At 36.3% G+C, this 19283-nt stretch overlaps 1 protein-coding gene across 5 annotated transcripts in view; it reads left to right on the forward strand.

Moving 5' to 3' along the window:
• Positions 1–19283, forward strand: part of LOC126330961 (transmembrane channel-like protein 5) — a 246360-nt gene that overhangs the window by 210126 nt on the left and 16951 nt on the right. For 4 of the 5 annotated variants that reach the window (XM_049996433.1, XM_049996434.1, XM_049996432.1 and 1 more), the window contains exons 14-16: positions 2175–2305; positions 8010–8165; positions 11197–11330. In XM_049996433.1, the coding sequence (XP_049852390.1) occupies positions 2175–2305; positions 8010–8165; positions 11197–11330 (421 nt within the window). The other variant, XM_049996436.1, reaches the window with a different exon arrangement.

Here is a 19283-nt window from a genome sequence, read left to right on the forward strand (position 1 = left end):
TGAATTTGTGGCTGAGTTAGCCCGTCTTTTAACCTCAATCAATCAAAGATCACTCGAACAAAAAACCATTTCCAGTTCTTGGAAAAAAAGCCCAGGTCACAAATATTGTAGTAGAAGTGATCCACAAAACTGTCATCCAATATCCTTGACATCAATTCATTGTAGAATCTTAGAACATATTCTGGGCTCAAACACAATGAGGTACTATCAACAGAATAACCTCCTCAATGCCAGCAAGTGTGGATTTCGAATACATTGATCATGTGGAACCCAACTCATATTTTCCTCACAAGACATCCTGAAAGCTTTGGATCAAGGCAGTCAGGTAAATGCAGCATGTTTTTATTTCCAAAAAGCATTTGACTCAGTACCACACCTACACTTATTGTCAAAAGTATTATCAAATTCTGATATCAAGTGAAATTTGTGACTGGGTTGAGGACTTTTTGAAAGGGAGGACGCAACATGTTATCTTGGATGGAGAGTCATCATCAGATGTAGAAGTAACTTTGGGTGTGCTCCAGGGAAGTGTGTTGGGACATTTGCTGCTCATACAGTATATTAATGATGTTGCAAAGAATATTAATAGTAACCTCAGGCTTTTTGCAGATGATTCAGTAATCTGTAATGAAATGCTATCTGAAAGAACTTGCATAAATATTTAGTCAGATCTTGGTAAGATTTGACAGGGGCACATTGATTTCCAACTTGCTTTAAATATTCAGAAATGTAAAATTTGGAACTTCACAAATTGAAGAAAACGTAGTATCCTACGACTAGAATATCAGTGAGTCACTGATGGAATTGACTGACTCATACAAATATCTGAGTGTAACACTGTATAGGGATATGAAATGGAATGATCACATAGGGTCAGTCGTTGGTAAAGAAGGTTGTAGAATTAAATTTATTTGTAGAGTACAGGGGAAGTGCAATCAGTCTACAAAGGTGACTACTTACAGAGCACTCATATGACCCATTCTAGAATATTGCTCAAGTGTGTGGGACCTATACCAAATAAAACTAACAGGGGATACTGAACATATATAGTGGAGGACAGCATGAATGGCCACAGGTCTGTTTGGTCCATGGGAGAGTGTCATAGAGGTACTGAAGGAACTGAACAGGAAGACAATTGAAGACATATGCAAACTGTTCTGAGAAAGTCTAGTAACAAAGCTTCAAGAACCAACTTTAAATGATGACTCTTGGACTACACTACAAGCCCATACATATCGCTCAAGTAGGGATCGTGAGGATAAGATTAGAATAATTATTGCATGCACAGAAGCATTCAGTCAGACATTCTTCCTGCTCTCCATGTGTGAATGGAATGGGAAGAATCCTAATAACTGGTACCATGGGACAAAGCACCTGCCATGCACTTCATGGTGGTTGCAGAGTTTACATGTAGATGTAGACTGAGAAATGTATGGGGGTGGTTGGGAGGGTCACAGTTGGATCGTAATGCAAACTTGGGGAGACAAGGTTGAAAATTATTTTCCATTAGCTTTGAAAGGAAGAAAAGAAGATTAGAGCTTAACGTCCTGTCAACAATGAGGTTGAGAGAGCTGGAGCACAAACGTGGATTAGGGAGGGATAGGGAAGGAAATATGCTGTGCAGTTTGCAAAGGAGCTATTCCAGCACTTGCCATAAGTTATGTAGAGACTTCATGGATGGCTGGATCGGCATTTGAATCATCATTCTCCCAAGTGAGAGTCCAATGTGCTAACCATTGCACCACCTCGCTCGTTCATTGGTTTTGGTCAGAAGGTATCATGTACCAATCGGTCTTTGTTTGGAAGGTAGGAGATGAGGTACTGGCAGAATTGAAGATGTGAGGACAGGTCACGAGTCATGCTTGGGTAGCTCAGTTGGTAGAGCACTTGCCAACAAAAGGCAAAGGTCTCGAGTGTGAGTATCGGCCCAGCACATGGTTTTAATGTGCCGGGTTGTTTGTCTTTCCCTTATTTGGACAGGTTCAAATAGTCCTCAAATTAGCAAAGCTATTTAAATTGTTTTTGTATTGTTAAAGCAGCTTCTTTTCATGATGACTTCACAACATAAAATTTGAAGCAGATAAAAATATTATTTTGTAATTTTTTCCAATGCGTGATTTCCCATAAATATGGTATGTAATTTATACTTACTGTTTATAATGTATTTTCAACAGATTGGAACATTATATAACTGTCAGCCTGCAAGTCGATCATGGAGAGCATCACAGACGCAGACAGTATTCCTTATTTTGACATTCCTTTCGTTGCTGGCTGCTGTAATTGCATATGTCTACCTTATTTCATAGTAAGTCTGTTATCTGTTATTATTATTCGTAGTGTGTGCACATTTATATCATTAATTGTGAATATACGGAAAGCAAAATATTGGAAATAGGAGCACATTTAATAGTTTGATGTAGGTGAATAATTTTAATAGCAATAAAGAACAGAATCTCCAAAATGAAAATACAACAAAATTAATAATAGAAATAATTTCTGTACTAGGTACTGGGAGCCTGATAAATATAATAAAAGCTGGTGGCAATGCTATCACAATGAACATTTCCATCATCATGGAAGAAAAGAGGATTAGGTGGAAAGAATTGAAATTGTTGGTAAAGAAAGGCTGGCTGGTACAAACCTTCAGGATGACTATTTCTTCTTCTTCTTCTTCTTCTTCTTCTTCTTCTTCTTCTATTACCACCACCACCACGACTACCAGTAGAAACACGTTAAGTAACATTTTTGAACATATGCATCATTCTCCATGGGGGAAAGAGGGATTGATTAGGAAAGGCCAAAAATAGGAGGTGGGAGGGAGGTAGGGATCTTGCAGTTTGCTCAGATCCTATGGTTAGAGGGACTTATCCTGTTTTCAGAACGAAGGGAAACACAGATGAAGCAGTAACATTAGAGAGAGCAGGATGTCAACAATGGTAAACTGGTCAATGTTGTGTCACCTGTAATTCAAAGATGATAGCAGGGAAAGAATAAGTAGTACAGTTCGATTAAAGGACAAAGATAAAATAAAATGTAGAGAGATGATGCAATCAATGTATTGAAGTAAAGAGGAGGAAAAATTGATTAGTGAGAAGAGGGATCGGGGTAAGGTGGTATTAGGAAAGAATAATAAAAAGTAAAATTAGCTGAATACAAAAATAAGTGAATAATTAAGTAAATAATTAAATTCTACTACATAGGAATTATACCGATTTTGTAGTCTCATAGTCCGTAGCAATAGTCTTAATCATCTGTAACACTAGTCTTAATCATCTAGAAGCTGATAGTGTAAATGACTGTGGAATGGTGTTGGCTCAAAGATTTACACAACACCGTATTTTACGAGGGCTGCTCAGAAAGTAATGCTTTGCATTTATTTTCTTCGACAGTTTTTTAATGAACATAATGAGAATTACACACACGAAAGAATGGTGTTCTGTCTACACACTCTGTTTTTCCATGTAATCTCCATCCCATTCTATGGCCTTCTTCCAGTGCGAAAACAGGGCATGTATGCCCTGTTGGTACCAATCCTTGTCCTAATGGCAAAGCCAGAACTTCACTGTGTGAATCACTTCCTCATTGTCCTCAATATGTGTTCCATGAATGAAATCCTGCAATGTCTCAAACAAGTGGAAGTCCAAGGGGCCTAGGTCAGAGCTGCAGGGTAACACTATCCAACCCTGTTTCAGCAGTCCTCAGACTTGTGTGGGACTGAAGATTATCGTGTTGCAGCAAAACATGTTCTGGGTTGCTGTGGTGCCAAAGTTGTTGGAAGCACATCTTGAGTTTTGTTGATGTGTTGACATATGCTTTTGAGTTAATGGTACCGCCTCTTGGCATCACACCACAGCCCCAGAACATGGTGACCATGATCTTACTGGTGGGAGCAGTTGCTTTGAATTTTTTATTCTGTGGAGAGTGGGAATGGCGCCATTCCAACTATCATTTTGTTTTGAGCTCAAAATGGTAAACCAAGGTTTCATCACCTGTCACAATCCGGGACAAGAAGGTCTCCCCCGTAACTTCAAAATATTGCAACAAATCAAGACAAGTGCTTTTTCTGTGTGGTTTGTGATGCACTGTTAGACACCCCAGAACCCATCTTGCACGCTCTTTGGAATATCTTTGAGTGCGGATAATTGCATCCCCACGTCCTTTGCTGATTGACAGGCGTAATGTGTCTGTCCTCGCAAATGACATCATCAGCTTGCTGCATGCAACATGTCAGATGTGACAGCCATGGATTGTCTCCCCGACTGCTGCATATCGTGGAGCTCCACCAAACCGCCTTCTGATGATCTCACACTCTGTGTCCAGTGACTAACTGTACTTTTGTCAACAGCAGATGCTCTATAGACTTTGCACAAGCATTTGTGAACATTCCATACAATTTCTTTCTCTGCAAGTGAGAAATTCAATGACGGCACGTTGCTTGTAATGTACATCACCTACAGACGCCACTTTGAAACCTTAATTTATTTGTTGTAAATTGCAAGTAGAAAATTAAGAAGATGCAATCTAGAAAAATTGGAAAAAAGAGTGTTGGGTGTCTCAACAGGAGCATTAGGCAACAGTTGACTGCAATGGGGGAAACGAGTGCAATAGAAAATGAATGGGTAGATTTGAGCGAAGAAATAGTGAAGGCAGGAGAGGATCAAATAGGCGGAAAGACAAGACCCAGTAGACATCCTTGTATGACATATCAGAAGGTGAATATGTAAAATTGCAGCAAATGGAGCAGGCAAAAGAAATTGCAGGCATCCAAAAAATAAGATTGACAGAAAGTGGAAAATGACAAAACAGTAATGACTAGAGGAGGTTTGTAAGGCTTGCAGAAGATTGCAAAACCATGAAAAAGATATACCACATACAGGAAAGTTAAAGAAAACCTTCAGAGAAAAGAAAAGTATATGCATGAGAATCAAGAGCTCAGATTGCAAGCCAGTACTAAGCAAAGAAGGGAAGACTGAGCAGTTGAAGGAATATATAGAAGTGCTATACAAAGGAAATGAGTTTGAGGCAGATGTTATAGAAAGAAAAGAGAAAGCAGAAGATGATGAAGTGGTAGGTGTGATACTGTGAGAATAATTTAACAAAGCACTGAAAGACCTAATTTGAAACAAGTCGCCTGGCATAGACAACATTCAGTCAGAATTATTAAGCCCTTTGGAAGAACATACCATGACAAATTTATTTCTCCTTGTTTGCAAGATGTATGAAATACCCTCAGGCTCCAAGAAGAATGTAATAATCCCAATTCTAAAAAAGGCAGACAGATGTGAATATTACTGAACTATCAGTATTATGAAAAGGAAGTTGGCACTCACCATATAGCAGAGATGCTGAGTCTCAAATAGGCACAGAATTTATTTTCTATTTGTTCTTTGAGTTTTTTCTTTATTCTTTTCTAGAACCATAATTTTTGGCCTTGTTGACTGAAAGCTTATGTGTGACAGTCCTTTTGTTGTGTCTATCTACGACTCAACATCTCCAATATATGGTGAATGGCAGCTTTCCTTTTCATAATATTGTTACATTCCGTTCTGGATTTTCCATTTGTTGATTTTTTTATTGACATATCTGTTTGATAGTACAAAATACTGACACAAATTACTTACACAAGAATTGAAAAACTGGTAAACTCAACCCAGAGAAGATCAGTTTGGGTTCCATTAAAATGTAGGAACATGTGAAGCAATGCTTACTTTACGAATTATATATTGAAGATGGGTTAAAGGAAGGCAAACACACGTTTATAGAATTTGTAGATTGAGAGAAAACTTTTGACTACATTGACTTGACTACTCTCTTAGAAACTATTAAGGTAGAAGGCATAAAAAACAGGGATGGAAGGTTATTCTCAACTTGTACAGAACTCAGACTACAGTTACAAGAGTTGTAGGACATTGACATGAAGGGAAACAGTAGTTGTGAAGGGAGTGAGGCAAGGTTGCAACTTATCCCCAGTGATAATAAATCTACACAGTAAGCAACCAGGAAAAGAAACCAAGGGACAATTTGGAAAGGCAATTAAAGTTAAGGAGGAAGAAACAAAGACTTTTAGGTTAGTCAGTGACATTATAATTCTATCAGAAATGACAGAGGATTGAGAAGAACATTTTAGACGAATGAATAGAGTTTTGAAAAAAATTTATAAGATGTACATCAATATAAGGAAACAAGGATAAGGGACTGTAGTCAATTTAAATCAGACAATACTGAGCTAATTAGATTAGCAAGTGAGATGTTGAAAGCAATAGCTGAATTTTACTATTTATACAGCAAATTAAATGATGGTGGTAAATGTAAAGAGGATATGAAATGCAGACTGGCATCAGCAAGCCAGAAATTCTGAAAAAAAGAAAATTGTTAACATTAAATATAATGTAGCTGCCTGGTGTGCTGTGACCATTATCGAGGGTTTTGGGGAGTCACTCTTCCCATTATGAAGATGATTTTCTCCTTTCCCACTTGCGCATTGTGGATCTGATGGGTTGGCAATTACTCCAGGAATCTGCTGGAGGTGAAGGTGGTTATAGCAAGATAGATAAGTGTTAGGAAAAATTTATTATTCATTAAGTTAGATGCGATACAGGTGTGCATCTTCAGTGGTTTCATTGAAGCACTATCTTTAACCACCACACATCATTTAAACCACTTCATTCATCTCATATGGCATTACTTTTGCAATGCCATTATCATCATTATTATTTTATTTGTTTTTCCTGAAATGTATAAAATTCAAAGAAACCTTGGAGTGCTCATTCATTTCTATCTTTGTTGTTAGTTACTGTGGTAATTTTAAGTGGTAAAGTGTGACTTCTACCCAACATAAATTTCTATTTACTTGTCTTCATTCTCACTTTATTTTCAGTTTTATATCTTATCAAATTACCATTATACATTTTGACATCCTCTGAAAGACGTTTTCATATTGTTTCATTTGATTCAGCATTTTTTGTCATCTAGCTACTACTATTTGTTCGAAATTCTTGCAGTCTCATTAATAGCATTCATTTGATTTTTCTTCTTTTTTCTGTTTGTAGTTGCAACATTAGGGACTATTGTTAAATAATTGCATCTTTTATCAATATCTGTGTAATTTTCATACTGCAAGACTCTGAATTCATTGCTTTATTTTTCGTGTTATACCTCACCCTTTTAAATAAATTGTTGTTATCAACATTTCTGACTTCTTGCTGTATGAGTCTGTTTGTTTTTTGTGTTGAATCTATTTTTACTCTGCATCTTATTAGTCAATGATAACTTTAAATTCTGAATGATTTATGACCAATGCATCATTTAAAATTTCCATATTGCTTGATAAAATGTAATCAGCTCCATTTTTTCCTTGCTAGTCCATTTTTTAGTTGGTTCTTTCCAACAAGTGTGTTAAGGGAGCATAAGTTGTTCTCAGCAAATTCTACTACTATTCTGGTATCATAACCAGAACTTCCCCTCATCACAATTTTGTCATTGAATTTGCTGTCCTTTATCATTTTCAGTAACTTTTTGTAGACAGCTCATTCAGGAGGTTGGAGCTTCTAATCACCACTGGTGATCCTGGTTTATATTTTCTGTGGTTTCCCTAAATTACTTCAGACAAATAACCTTGATGATTCTGTCACTGTCAGTATTGTCCTGTTAGAGTGTAAATGTTTGTATATCTTAATGAATGTTTTTGTTCTTACACTGTAGTACTATGGCATGTTCGTTATCCCCATACAAGTGATTTACAGATGAATTCTCCTATTCCTCCTCCTCCTCCTCCTCCTCCTCCTCCTACTACTACTACTACTACTACTACTACTACTACTACTACTACTACTGCATCTTCTGTTTTATCAACAGAATGTGGGAGCTGGCAATGCACAAATCTAAATAACTTCCATAGCTGATTGCTGTAGCTGGTATATGTCAACTTAGCTGGTTGTGAATGTGTGAATTTTATTAGAACAATTGGCTACATTGAATATACATCTAAAGAGAAATTGTTTACTTTTCAGTGTAAATCTTTCAGAAGGATGTGGTCCTTTCCAAAAAAAGATGTCGGATTTAATAATGGATGAAATGTTGACCCTGGAGGAAGGCCATGTAATATGGAAAATTTTATTTTTTGTGACAAAGCCTGGTGTAGTTGGTATTATCCTAACAGGCATGATGTATGTATCCAATAGAATTTATCAACATTTATTATATTTAACATATTTTGTTTTAATTTTTGCGTTGTTGTACTTCACAGATTTGTATGTAGGCCATTATGCATAAGACATGGGTAAAAATGTACTATTTCTTTGGGTATGAGTATCATGAGTGAACTTGTTAACTGGTGATGACAACCTGACTAGTCCACGACAAATGTTATTAGTTGGGTGTTTCAGTGAAATTAATGTACCTGAAATTTTTTCTGTTTTGCAGTAAAGATTTCTGTTTGGGTGATATCTATACAGTGATTAATCTCCACATTTCTAATCACATTTTATGAGTAAATAAATACCAATTTAGTTACATAGTCTGCTAAAAAGGATACAGATGTTACCCAACACATGAAGAGAAATATGACAAAGCATTATTTTTTAGTGTACTGACATTCTGGTGTGTCATAAAAACACAACTACTGAATCTAAACATTGGCATGACTCAGTGAGCTTAAAAGAACTACCCAAGTTCAGATTTGTACACTTCATGTGTCAGGCAGGATATAGGTATGTGATAAGAAAGAAGTAAAAGAAGCTGTGTCGGTTAAATAACATCCTTTGCAACTGCAATGAAAGACTTAAGGACAAACTCATTTGGTTTTATTCTAAATTCTGAAGAATCTTCAATAGTCACTGTAATAACATGGTTTTTTTTCTTACAGTTTTGTTTGCTGGAATCATGAACAGTTCACATGCTTGAACTGACTACTGTACATAGCATTAATTATTATTATTACTCGAAGTTTTTTGTTCTTTACATTATTCTTCCTGTTCTTCCACATATATGTGCTAGATTTTGGGAGTCAGCAAACAGTGTCTTGCAGCCTCGATAGACACAAATGAAATCATGTTTGCATCTGAGATCTTGCAATTCAGTGATTTAGAAGTGATATGATTTCATATGATTTGTTTATGGTATTTGTGAATCTCAGGCCTGGAAGCAATCATATGATATCTCTGGTAATAATCATTAGTAAGCAGAGCTTCATATCTACTGAAAGGAGAGTGTGAAGGGGTCAGATAGGCACCAATTTTCAGGTCAGAAAAAACATGTCTGACATTGCCCATGACAGAAACAACAATCACTGCAATGAATCATCTGTTACTTAAAACGATGGGAAATGATGCTTCAGTCAATGCAAACATTTGTCCCAATCCTGCATTGGGTCATTGAAAGGCACAGTGATGGAGGACAAATGGGAGCTTCAACTGCAGGGGGCACTGAGGCCTGGAGCAAAGTGGGCTCAAGTGCTCGAAGGTTGTGTGCCTGAAGATGAAGTGATTTTGGAACAAGTCTATCTGAAACTATTGCTGTTGCATTAGCTGCTGCTGTTGCTCCAGTAAGCAAACCAATTTAGCATCCATCTTACTAAACAACTTCCTTTTTCCTCATCACCAACACTGTATTGTTGAGTAGCCAGATATCAGCGCACGCATCAGAACCCAGGACAGAAATGGGTGAAGGGCCACCTGTGGAAGATAGCATCACACCAAGCATAAGTTGAGTAAAACATAACTGACTGACAGCAGACAAGACACAGGCTAGGACAAGACCAAAGCAAAGTATGCAACAATGGGGTGCAAAGTGGAAACATTCACCACAACGCTGTCAACAGCAGAGAGAAACCCAATATGAATTGCAACCAGAGACAAAGACCAAGTGCCAGTCTACAGTACAATGATGATAGTAACCAACAGTGTCAAATGCAAGTGCAGAACAAGTTGACCGTGTGCTGTGCAGCCATATGTCCTAGCCATGAGGAACACTAGTGACCAACATTTTCACTTGGAGAGATGGGTGTTGCATTCCCGTTGTGAGTGATTTTGATTTTAAGTGCAATGCTGTGGTGATAATATAGCCCCTAATGACTTTCTAAGCCCATTTTCTCTAAGAGCATTAAACTTCCATAGAGCCAGGTACCATAATCTTCAAGAGAGAGTGGCACACACAGTAAGATTTTCTCACTCAAAAAAAGTTTGTATAAATGGCTGGAGTCCTTAAATCTGTGGAGAGAGAAAATTTATTCATACAGCTTCTGGACTGAAATAGATTGATTGCTAATGGTGCAATGCATTCTTGTAGTCTGCACTGGATGACATACATACGAACAATATTGTGAACATTGAAGAATGATTGTGTGGATTCAGTTTGTGGAATTCAGATTGATCTCTCACTGTGCAGCTAATAGGAAGATTTTTTTATTGTACTGTGTATTAGTATATGCCACTGCTTGAATCCGTCACTGACTGCATGTCAAGTGGTCTATGATTATTTTTGCAAAAATATGATGTTTAATATTTTATTATAGTTTTTAGTTAATTTTTTTCTTCATCATTCTGCTGTATATTATTTATTAAGGTATTATCCTCATTTTATGCTCTGACTGCCTGGTCAGTATCTGTGCTATTTCCAATCACTGTCTTCTTATTATATTTATCGTCAGTGTTTAACTCCAGATGTTGGATTCATTATTGCTTTGCTTCCACTTACACATTATCCTGTGTTTCTGGCACTGTCGTGAACTAACTGATGGATAAGTACTCTCTCTCTCTCTCTCTCTCTCTCTCTCTCTCTCTCTCTCTCTCTCAGTTCATTGTAGTTTTCTGTTGTTCTAAATTGAATAGTGTATCAAAATGCTTCATATATAGTGTAAACTTTTGACCATTTCTAGTAATGTATCACTATTTCTGCACTCTTTTTAGAGTGATTACTTTTGCACTGTTTTTCATGCAACAGGCTTTTGCATGCTATTTGTTTACTTAAATTACTTTGTATTCATTTCCTTCCATAAAACTGAAAAAAAAAAAAAGATTTATTGTTAAAGTTTCTTGGCATTCTACATGCGTTCAAAAGCTGCAGCACATGCTGAAATGATTGAGCTTCAAAAAGATATCTTGATTATAGAAGCAGAAGACAAAGCTATTTGTTTACTTAAATTACTTTGCATTCATTTCCATCCATACAACTGAAAAAAAAAAAGATTTATTGTTACAGTTTCTTGGCATTCTACATGCGTTCAAAAGCTGCAGCACATGCTGAAATGATTGAGCTTCTAAAAGATATGTTGATTATAGAAGCAGAAGACAAAGAATTTTTGCTCACAAATATTGCTAAAGTCACAGAGACACGTAAGTATAAGTTTTTAAATAAATCTGGGCACTTTCATTTGTTACTTGGTTTTTCTATTTAATCTGTGCTATTTTATCCCCACTTCAGACAGTTATTTCAGTTTCCCCAATGTGTGTGTGTGTGTGTGTGTGTGTGTGTGTGTGTGTTTATGAGAGCTTTCTGGTGCATGAAATTTACTTGGTCTTATTTGATGCAAGGCTACTGGGCTAGTTTATTATGTGAGTGATGAAGCCATATGATTTATTTATTTATTTACTTAATAATCCGTGAAAGAATTTACAATATTTGAATTTCATTATTCAAAACATTGAAAAATTAATGGCTTATAATTAATTTCTTACATAGTAATTGACAGTGAAGTTTCTTTTAATCTAATTACATTTGTTGTTTAGTCTTACTAAATATTATTTCTGCCTATATTATAATACAGAACTTCTTAAATTAGGTAATCTGCTTTACAAGGGGCTTTCAATAAGTAGTGCAACACATTTTTTCTGTGCCAATTTCAGTAGAAATGATGCAGAATGTGTTGTGGGAAATCATGGCATATTCCCGCTTCAGCCCCTACAGTTTTACGAAGTCGTGATAGGTGGCGGTGCTATACTTAGACTTCAACATGGCATCTGTAACAGAGGTGCATTCCAAGCGGTGTTTTAGTTATTTTGGAAGAAATCCACAGCACCACAGATATTAGTAGGTGTTTGCAGAATGTCTATGGAGACCTGGGAGTAAACAAAAGCACAGTGTGTCTTTGAGTGAGGCATCTGTCATCATTGCAACTAGGTCATACAAACCTGTCCAATCGCCCACATGCCAACCGGCTACACACAGCTGTGATCCTCCAATGTTGGCACTTGCAGACACACTCATTTGATGTGATAGAAATGAACTTTTCATTCTCCATGACAATGCAAGATCTCGCACAAATGTGCACAGCTGAGAGGAGCTCACAAAGCATCATTGGTCTATTCCTCCTCGTTCATCACACAGCGCAGATCTCAAACTTCCATCTGTTTGGTCCAGTAAGCATTCTGTGGTAAGCAGTACGTGGTTGATGGGGAGGTTATTCATGCAGCAAGATGCTGACTCTGACATCGAGCAGTATAGTCGTACCATTTGGGCATACAGGCCTCCCAGTAAGGTTGCGTAAGTCCATCACGTTGAACAGAGATTGTGTTGAAATAGGGTTTTGTGGCTAAAAGAGCCAGGAATAATATGGTGTATTGGAATCCTGAATAATACCAATCTGCTTTCAGAAAAAAAGTATGTTACATTACTTATTCAATGCCCCTTGTAATTGAAGTGCTCCATTACAGTATAAAAACTTTTATTTTGTAAATTTTCTTTTAAATTTGATTTGGAAGAGCAGATAGTATCCGTCTCTTTTGTGTGCCATGGTAATTTATTATATAATTGGATGGTATTGTGCAATAAACTCTTCTGACTTTTAACTTTATTTTTTTCTGTTCAGGTCAAAATTATAGCTATTTCTAATTTTATAATCGTGTAATAATCATTGTTTAACATAGCAATCAATTTTTTTTTTTTTTATGTACATGACACTCTGAAAAAAATACTCACAAGGAACACTTAAGATTTCTGGTGTTTTAAAAAGTCAAGGCAGTGAGCCATGTTGCTACTCATGGTCTCATATGTATTGCTCTTTTCTGCAGTATGAATATAGTTTGACTATTTTTCCTGTTCACTCCCAAAAAATTTATGTCGTAACTAATAACAGAATGAATATAAGCAAAATATATGGATCTTATACATAAAAAATTACATATTCATTTAAGAATTCAGCGGGCTTAGCATGCTGTAGAGATACTGTTACTCTTCCCACTTTGACAGTCAGCATGCATTCCAAGAAATTTTGTTCCTTCCACACATTGTATGAATTCATTATTTAATTTCAGGTTATTGTAATCTGGCATTTTGTTTGTGTAGAAGTTCATAATGCTTGCTTTCTTCGTACTAAGTGTGATTTTATTGTTCATTGCCCACTTATATACACTACTAAGTGTTTCTTGAGCTTTATCTCTATATTAATGTATATGTGCAGAAAATTAGTTAAAATTGTTTGAATTGGTCCAAACATTACTGAGAAATGCATTTTCACACTTCCAATTTATCAACATTCAACAAATATGGCCTCAGTCTTGAAGAAAGGTTTCCCATTAGTTCTTCATGTATGCTATTCAAACATGACTGTTAGTTCATGAGTAAGATGAATAATGGTTAAATCTACAGTTCAATGTAAGAGTGTTGAAATCAATCTGCGCATGGGGGTTCCAGTGTGGACATGATCGATTTGGAATCACATGTATCTACATAACTGAAATGGCATTCGCCTCCACAACCTGACAATCTTGATTTAACACTCTAGACATGTTACTGCAGAGTTGCTTCAGCAGGTTAACAACTTTATTATTTCGAAGGGACAATACGTGAGATGACATTTATTTAAATGCCCGAGGAGTGGTTTTTCCTAGCTACTTAAATGGAAAAAAAGAATCCACTTTGATGGATTATTTTAATGTCCTGTCTAGGATTTATTTTGTTGATTAGATTAATGTCCAAAAATGAAAGTGCGTAGCATCTACTAGTGCCTAAATTAATGAAATAAATGACTCTGAGCACTATGGGACTTACCTTCTGAGGTCATCATTCCCCAATGAAATAATGAAATAAATATTATTAGGTATCACTTTCAAATATTATAAGGAAATAAAACAATATATGCTTAAAAATATGATTAAAATATAATAGAGGGAAACATTCCACATGGGAAAAATATATCTAAAAACAAAGATGATGTGACTTACCAGACAGATGCACTGGCAGGTTGATAGATACACAAACATACACACAAAATTCAAGGTTTTGCAACCAACGGTTGCTTTATCAGGAAAGAGGGAAGGAGAGGGAAAGACGAAAGGATGTGGGTTTTAAGGGAGAGGGTAAGGAGTCATTCCAATCCTGGGAGCGGAAAGACTTACCTTAGGGGGAAAAAAGGACAGGTATACACTCGCGCGCGCCCACACACACACACACACACACACACACACACACACACACACACACACCGCACTGCATTTACAAATGTCTGCTTGTGTGTGTGTGTGTGTGTGTGTGTGTGTGTGTGTGTGTGTGTGCGCGTGTGTGTGCATGTGCGCGCGTGCGTGTGCGTGTGCGCGGTGCGTGTATACCTGTCCTTTTTTCCCCCTAAGGTAAGTCTTTCCGCTCCCGGGACTGGAATGACTCCTTACCTTCTCCCTTAAAACCCACATCCTTTTGTCTTTCCCTCTCCTTCCCTCTTTCCTGATGAAGCTATTGTTGGTTGCGAAACCTTGAATTTTGTGTGTATGTTTGTGTTTGTTTGTGTATCTATCAACCTGCCAGCACTTCCGTTTGGTAAGTCACATCATCTTTGTTTTTAGATATAAAAATATGATTATGTTGTTAAATAGGGGCTCTGCATGTTATCGGTACTATGGGACCCCACACACCCTTTAACCAACTCTGATCCTCACTAATATTGGAAGCAAATTATAAATTTTTGTTGTTGTACTAACCTCTAGCAAATGTTGTGTCGTCATCTAAAGTAGTAAATCAGCCAGTCATAAGATACTGTGGAGATAGATGTGTAAGCCTTTGTGTTGTCAGTGAGATGTGTTTGCAAAGCATCTTGTGTAAAGAGGTGAGATCTAAATTGAAAGATATGAGATGATTTCTTATTTCTTTCTTATCTTAAAAGGAAATGTGTAGCTATTCTCACCATATGATTGAATAGGAATAATTAAAGTTGGTACTGAGTAGAGATGTTCTTGTCTCAGGTGACTTAGGTGGTCCCCATTGAACTATTGATACACCATTTTAGTTTACCTCTGTTTTTGTCACTATGTTCTGTTTGTAATATTTTCACTACTTGTCCATTACATGGACAACAACTAGCTAGTCATCCAAAGGTATAACCTCTGGCAAACTATGGGCAACTTGTATATGCTGTGCCTAATTAACATATGGTATGAACAAAGGGAACACATTTTTATGACTTAAACATTGGTTGTGCAGAATGCATTGATTCCCAGAAATATCTAAACAATGATATATTTTATAACAGCTGATGTGATTGTTCTTGACAATGGTGATTTCGTTCCTCTTGAGGAAAATGGAAGAACATTTATCTTGTAGTGACTTACATAGTGTATTTCCTCTAGAACTATTTATGAAATAATGGTCTAAAGACAATATATTAAAGCTGTCAGAAGGAAGGAAAAAGCATTTAAAATGCAGAGATAAAGTGAAAGATAAAATGTATGCAACAGTTGCATTGTGAAACTGTCTTTAAATGTCTTATTTGTACCTGAAGTTACCTTACAAAGAAGCAACTGCAAAATTGATCTTATTTTATTATTAGATGTTCCTATTTATCTGTAATCAGTTTTAGTGATTAGTGAAAATATATTAGTCTTTGCATTAATATACTTTATAATCATAATAAATATATTTTCCAGTATGAGTGAGCAGAACCCACAGTTTGCATACCCCTAATCTGTATGTGTTTGCACTATATTGGTAGTGGTGATGACAATTATTGCACCTTCCAGAACTGATCAGCATTATTCCTGGTGTAGGTTGTGTTACAACATTCCACACGAAAATATTCATTTGTATATTTTCGAGTTCCATGGATCCATAATACGAGTGTATCGCTAGGTTGTAGAATGTGTTAGATTATTGCAATAATAATCATGTTTTAAAAAACCTCAAGGTTACAATTTAAATCGTATGAAACAGATACATGAAAAGTGAAGTCAAAGTGTTCAGATAATAGCTGACATAATAACAACAATAATAATCACACAAACAAATAATTATAAGAGAAACTCTAATTCATACACTGATCAGACAGATATAACCTCCTACCTAATAACTGGTAGGTCCACTTTTGGCATTGATAACAGCAGTGACACATCGTGGCATGGAAGCAGGGAGGCCTTGGTAGGTCACAGGAGGGAGATGGCACCAAATTTACACACCCCAAGTCACCTTATTCCCATAAATTCTGGGGAGGGGTTTGATGCCACATTCAGTCACATCCCACATGTGTTTGATTGGGTTCAGATCTGGCATGTTGGGGGACCAGCAGATAAATTGAAACTCACCACTGTTTTCCTCAAACCACTCCATCATGCTCTGGCCTTGTGACATGGTGCATTATCTTGTTGAAAAATGCCACTGCCATTAGGAAACATGATCGTTATGAAGGGGTGAACTTGGTCTGCAACCAATGTATGATACATCTTGGCCATCATGGTGCCTGGCACGAGCTCCACTGTACTCATGAATGCTGACATAAATTTTTCCCTGAGCATTTTTCCATATCACACCGTCTTCACAATTTCCACTTCCATCAACCACAAATTACACTGTTATATCAATCATAAAACATGTCTGTTTCCATCAGATGCATTCCCACATACTACTAACATTATGTGATACTAACAATGTTCCAAAGAGTTTACAAAGCAAAAGAAGAATCTTTGCTAAAATATATCATTATTTTGTAAATGAATCCAGAAACAAATTTAATAATAAGTGTTAGATTGTACAATTAATAATATGAATTTTAAATATGCCAGATATTTTGTAATTTCAAATATTTCTAAAAGAAGAGTAATTTTAACTGTACATACAGAGTACTAACAAATTTTCTCTTTATGTAGTTTAGCCCAACACATAACACATTGTATACAAAATCATATGAAGTTCATTCAGTTAAACAGCTGATATAATGTTCACCTATACAAGAATCGATAATATACATGGTATTGGTTATTTCTGTAGAAAAAGGTAGTGTTAGAGGAGGGTGTCCCATTACAATCTCCAGTCGTTTGAATAAATTTCTGCAAGTGCACCTAGGGTGCACTCTACTTATAATCCTATGACCCCCTCTGCACAATAAAGACTTTATTTCCTTGTTACTGGTTTCTTCATAATATGAAGCCATAAGACACAGGTGAAATGAAATATCCAAGGTATGCTGTTTTGATTGTTTCGAAGTGACAAACAAATGCATTCAAGTGATGAAAAATGCTGTTGAATTCAGTCTTTTACACAAACCGAGGATATGAAGTGGCCAGTTTAGGTTATTATTAATATATAATCCCAGAAATCTGGAAGTACCATCTCTCAATATTTCTTTGTCACCATATTTTATTTCACCATTTTCCTGTGTTTTGTGTGCTGTGTGAAACTGAATGAACAGAGTCATGATAACATTGAGGGACAGACCATTTAAAGTTAACCATTCTGACACTCAATCTTTTATAAAAAGCAAAATAAGTAATATTCAAATGGACACCCTAGCTGCAAACAGGCGTTGATGTACTTCATTTAATTATCATTTCATTTCTAGCAAAGCTTCATGGTCATCTGTGGTAACTGTTCTTTCGGTAACAGATACTACCGTCATATATAAGTAATATTCATTGACATCTACTTCTATATCTATACTTTGCAAACCACCATGTCATTCTTGGCAGAGGGTACACCCCCATTGTACCAGTTATTAGGGTTTCTTTCTGTTCCATTTACGTATGGAGTGTGGGAAGAATAATTGATTGAATGACTGCGTGTGCGTGTGCGCACGCCCTTAGTAATCTAATCTTATCCTCATCCTGTGTTTTCATGTTTAGTGTTTAAATAAAATGGTGATGAAATAAAAGTTCATGAATTTAAATTTTGTTCTTAAATGGCATTCACCACAAGGCTGCATCAGTATAAAAATATCAAGTTTTGTACTCAGCTGCTTCATGTTCTTCTCTTTATCAAAATATTAAGAGAGGTGTTTCATTTCATTATCATTTCACATTGAGATAAAAGTTTTAGAAAATAAATTTGCCATTAAATGAATAATGCACCCCTGTGAAGCATTACAGCTCTGTATGACAAGGCATTAAGGGGCTTAGGATTAAAACTCAGTCCAAAGCTATGAGATGTGATTGGAAAGTTTTAAGAATGGGTTTGTAATTGTACAATGGTAGTACTTACATGCTACTATGATGCATCTCCTTCAGAATAATCCCCTTCTGACTGAACACAGTGACTCCTACAGTGTTTCCACTTTTGGAAACATTCCTGGAAATTTTTTTCCTGAAGTGTGTTAAGGACGCTCTGCGTCTATGTCTTCAATCGAGTCAAATCACTTCCCTTTCAGTGAAAAGTTCAAATTTGGTCAAAAATTCATGCAAATGCTCAAGGACACATTTGTAGTATTCCTGGTTAATAGTCTGTCCTCCAAGGGTAAGTTCATGATGCACAATACTGGTAGAATAAAAAAAAAATCTGCACCGTTGTCTTCACCTTCGACCAACTTGCTATGCTTTCTTCGGTTGTGGTGAACCTGAAGTCTTCCACTGCGAAGACTGCACTTTGGTTTCAGGATCATATCCATATACCCATGATTCATCACCTGTAAATATCCTGTTTAACAAATCTAGGTCATTTTTACTCAGATTAATCATTTCTTGGCACACTTCAAGTCGGTATTGTCTCTGGTCACTTGACAACACTTTTGGAATGAATTTTGCGGACACTCAACACATGTTCTTATCTTCAGTTAAAATTGACTGAACTGCATAGAAACTTAAATTAAGTTAATCAGCCATCTCCCTGATTGTAAGTCTACCATCAGAGCACACTAAGTTGCTAACTTTGACAACATTTTTATTCGTTTTTGAGGTGGAAGGATGGCCAGATCGTGATTCATCTTCAAATGATTCGCAGCCAGTTTTAAATCTGTTGAATCAGACAAAATCAAATCATTGACTGGCTCATATAATTATCTCCAAAAGCTGTTTTTAATAGTTCATAAGTCTCAGAAGCTGATTTCCCAGTTTTAAAACAAAATTTCACACAAATTGATTGCTTCATATTTACGTCCATTT

Source organism: Schistocerca gregaria, chromosome 2 (genome assembly GCF_023897955.1).
Source record: "Schistocerca gregaria isolate iqSchGreg1 chromosome 2, iqSchGreg1.2, whole genome shotgun sequence".
Taxonomy (NCBI): Eukaryota; Metazoa; Arthropoda; class Insecta; order Orthoptera; family Acrididae; genus Schistocerca; species Schistocerca gregaria.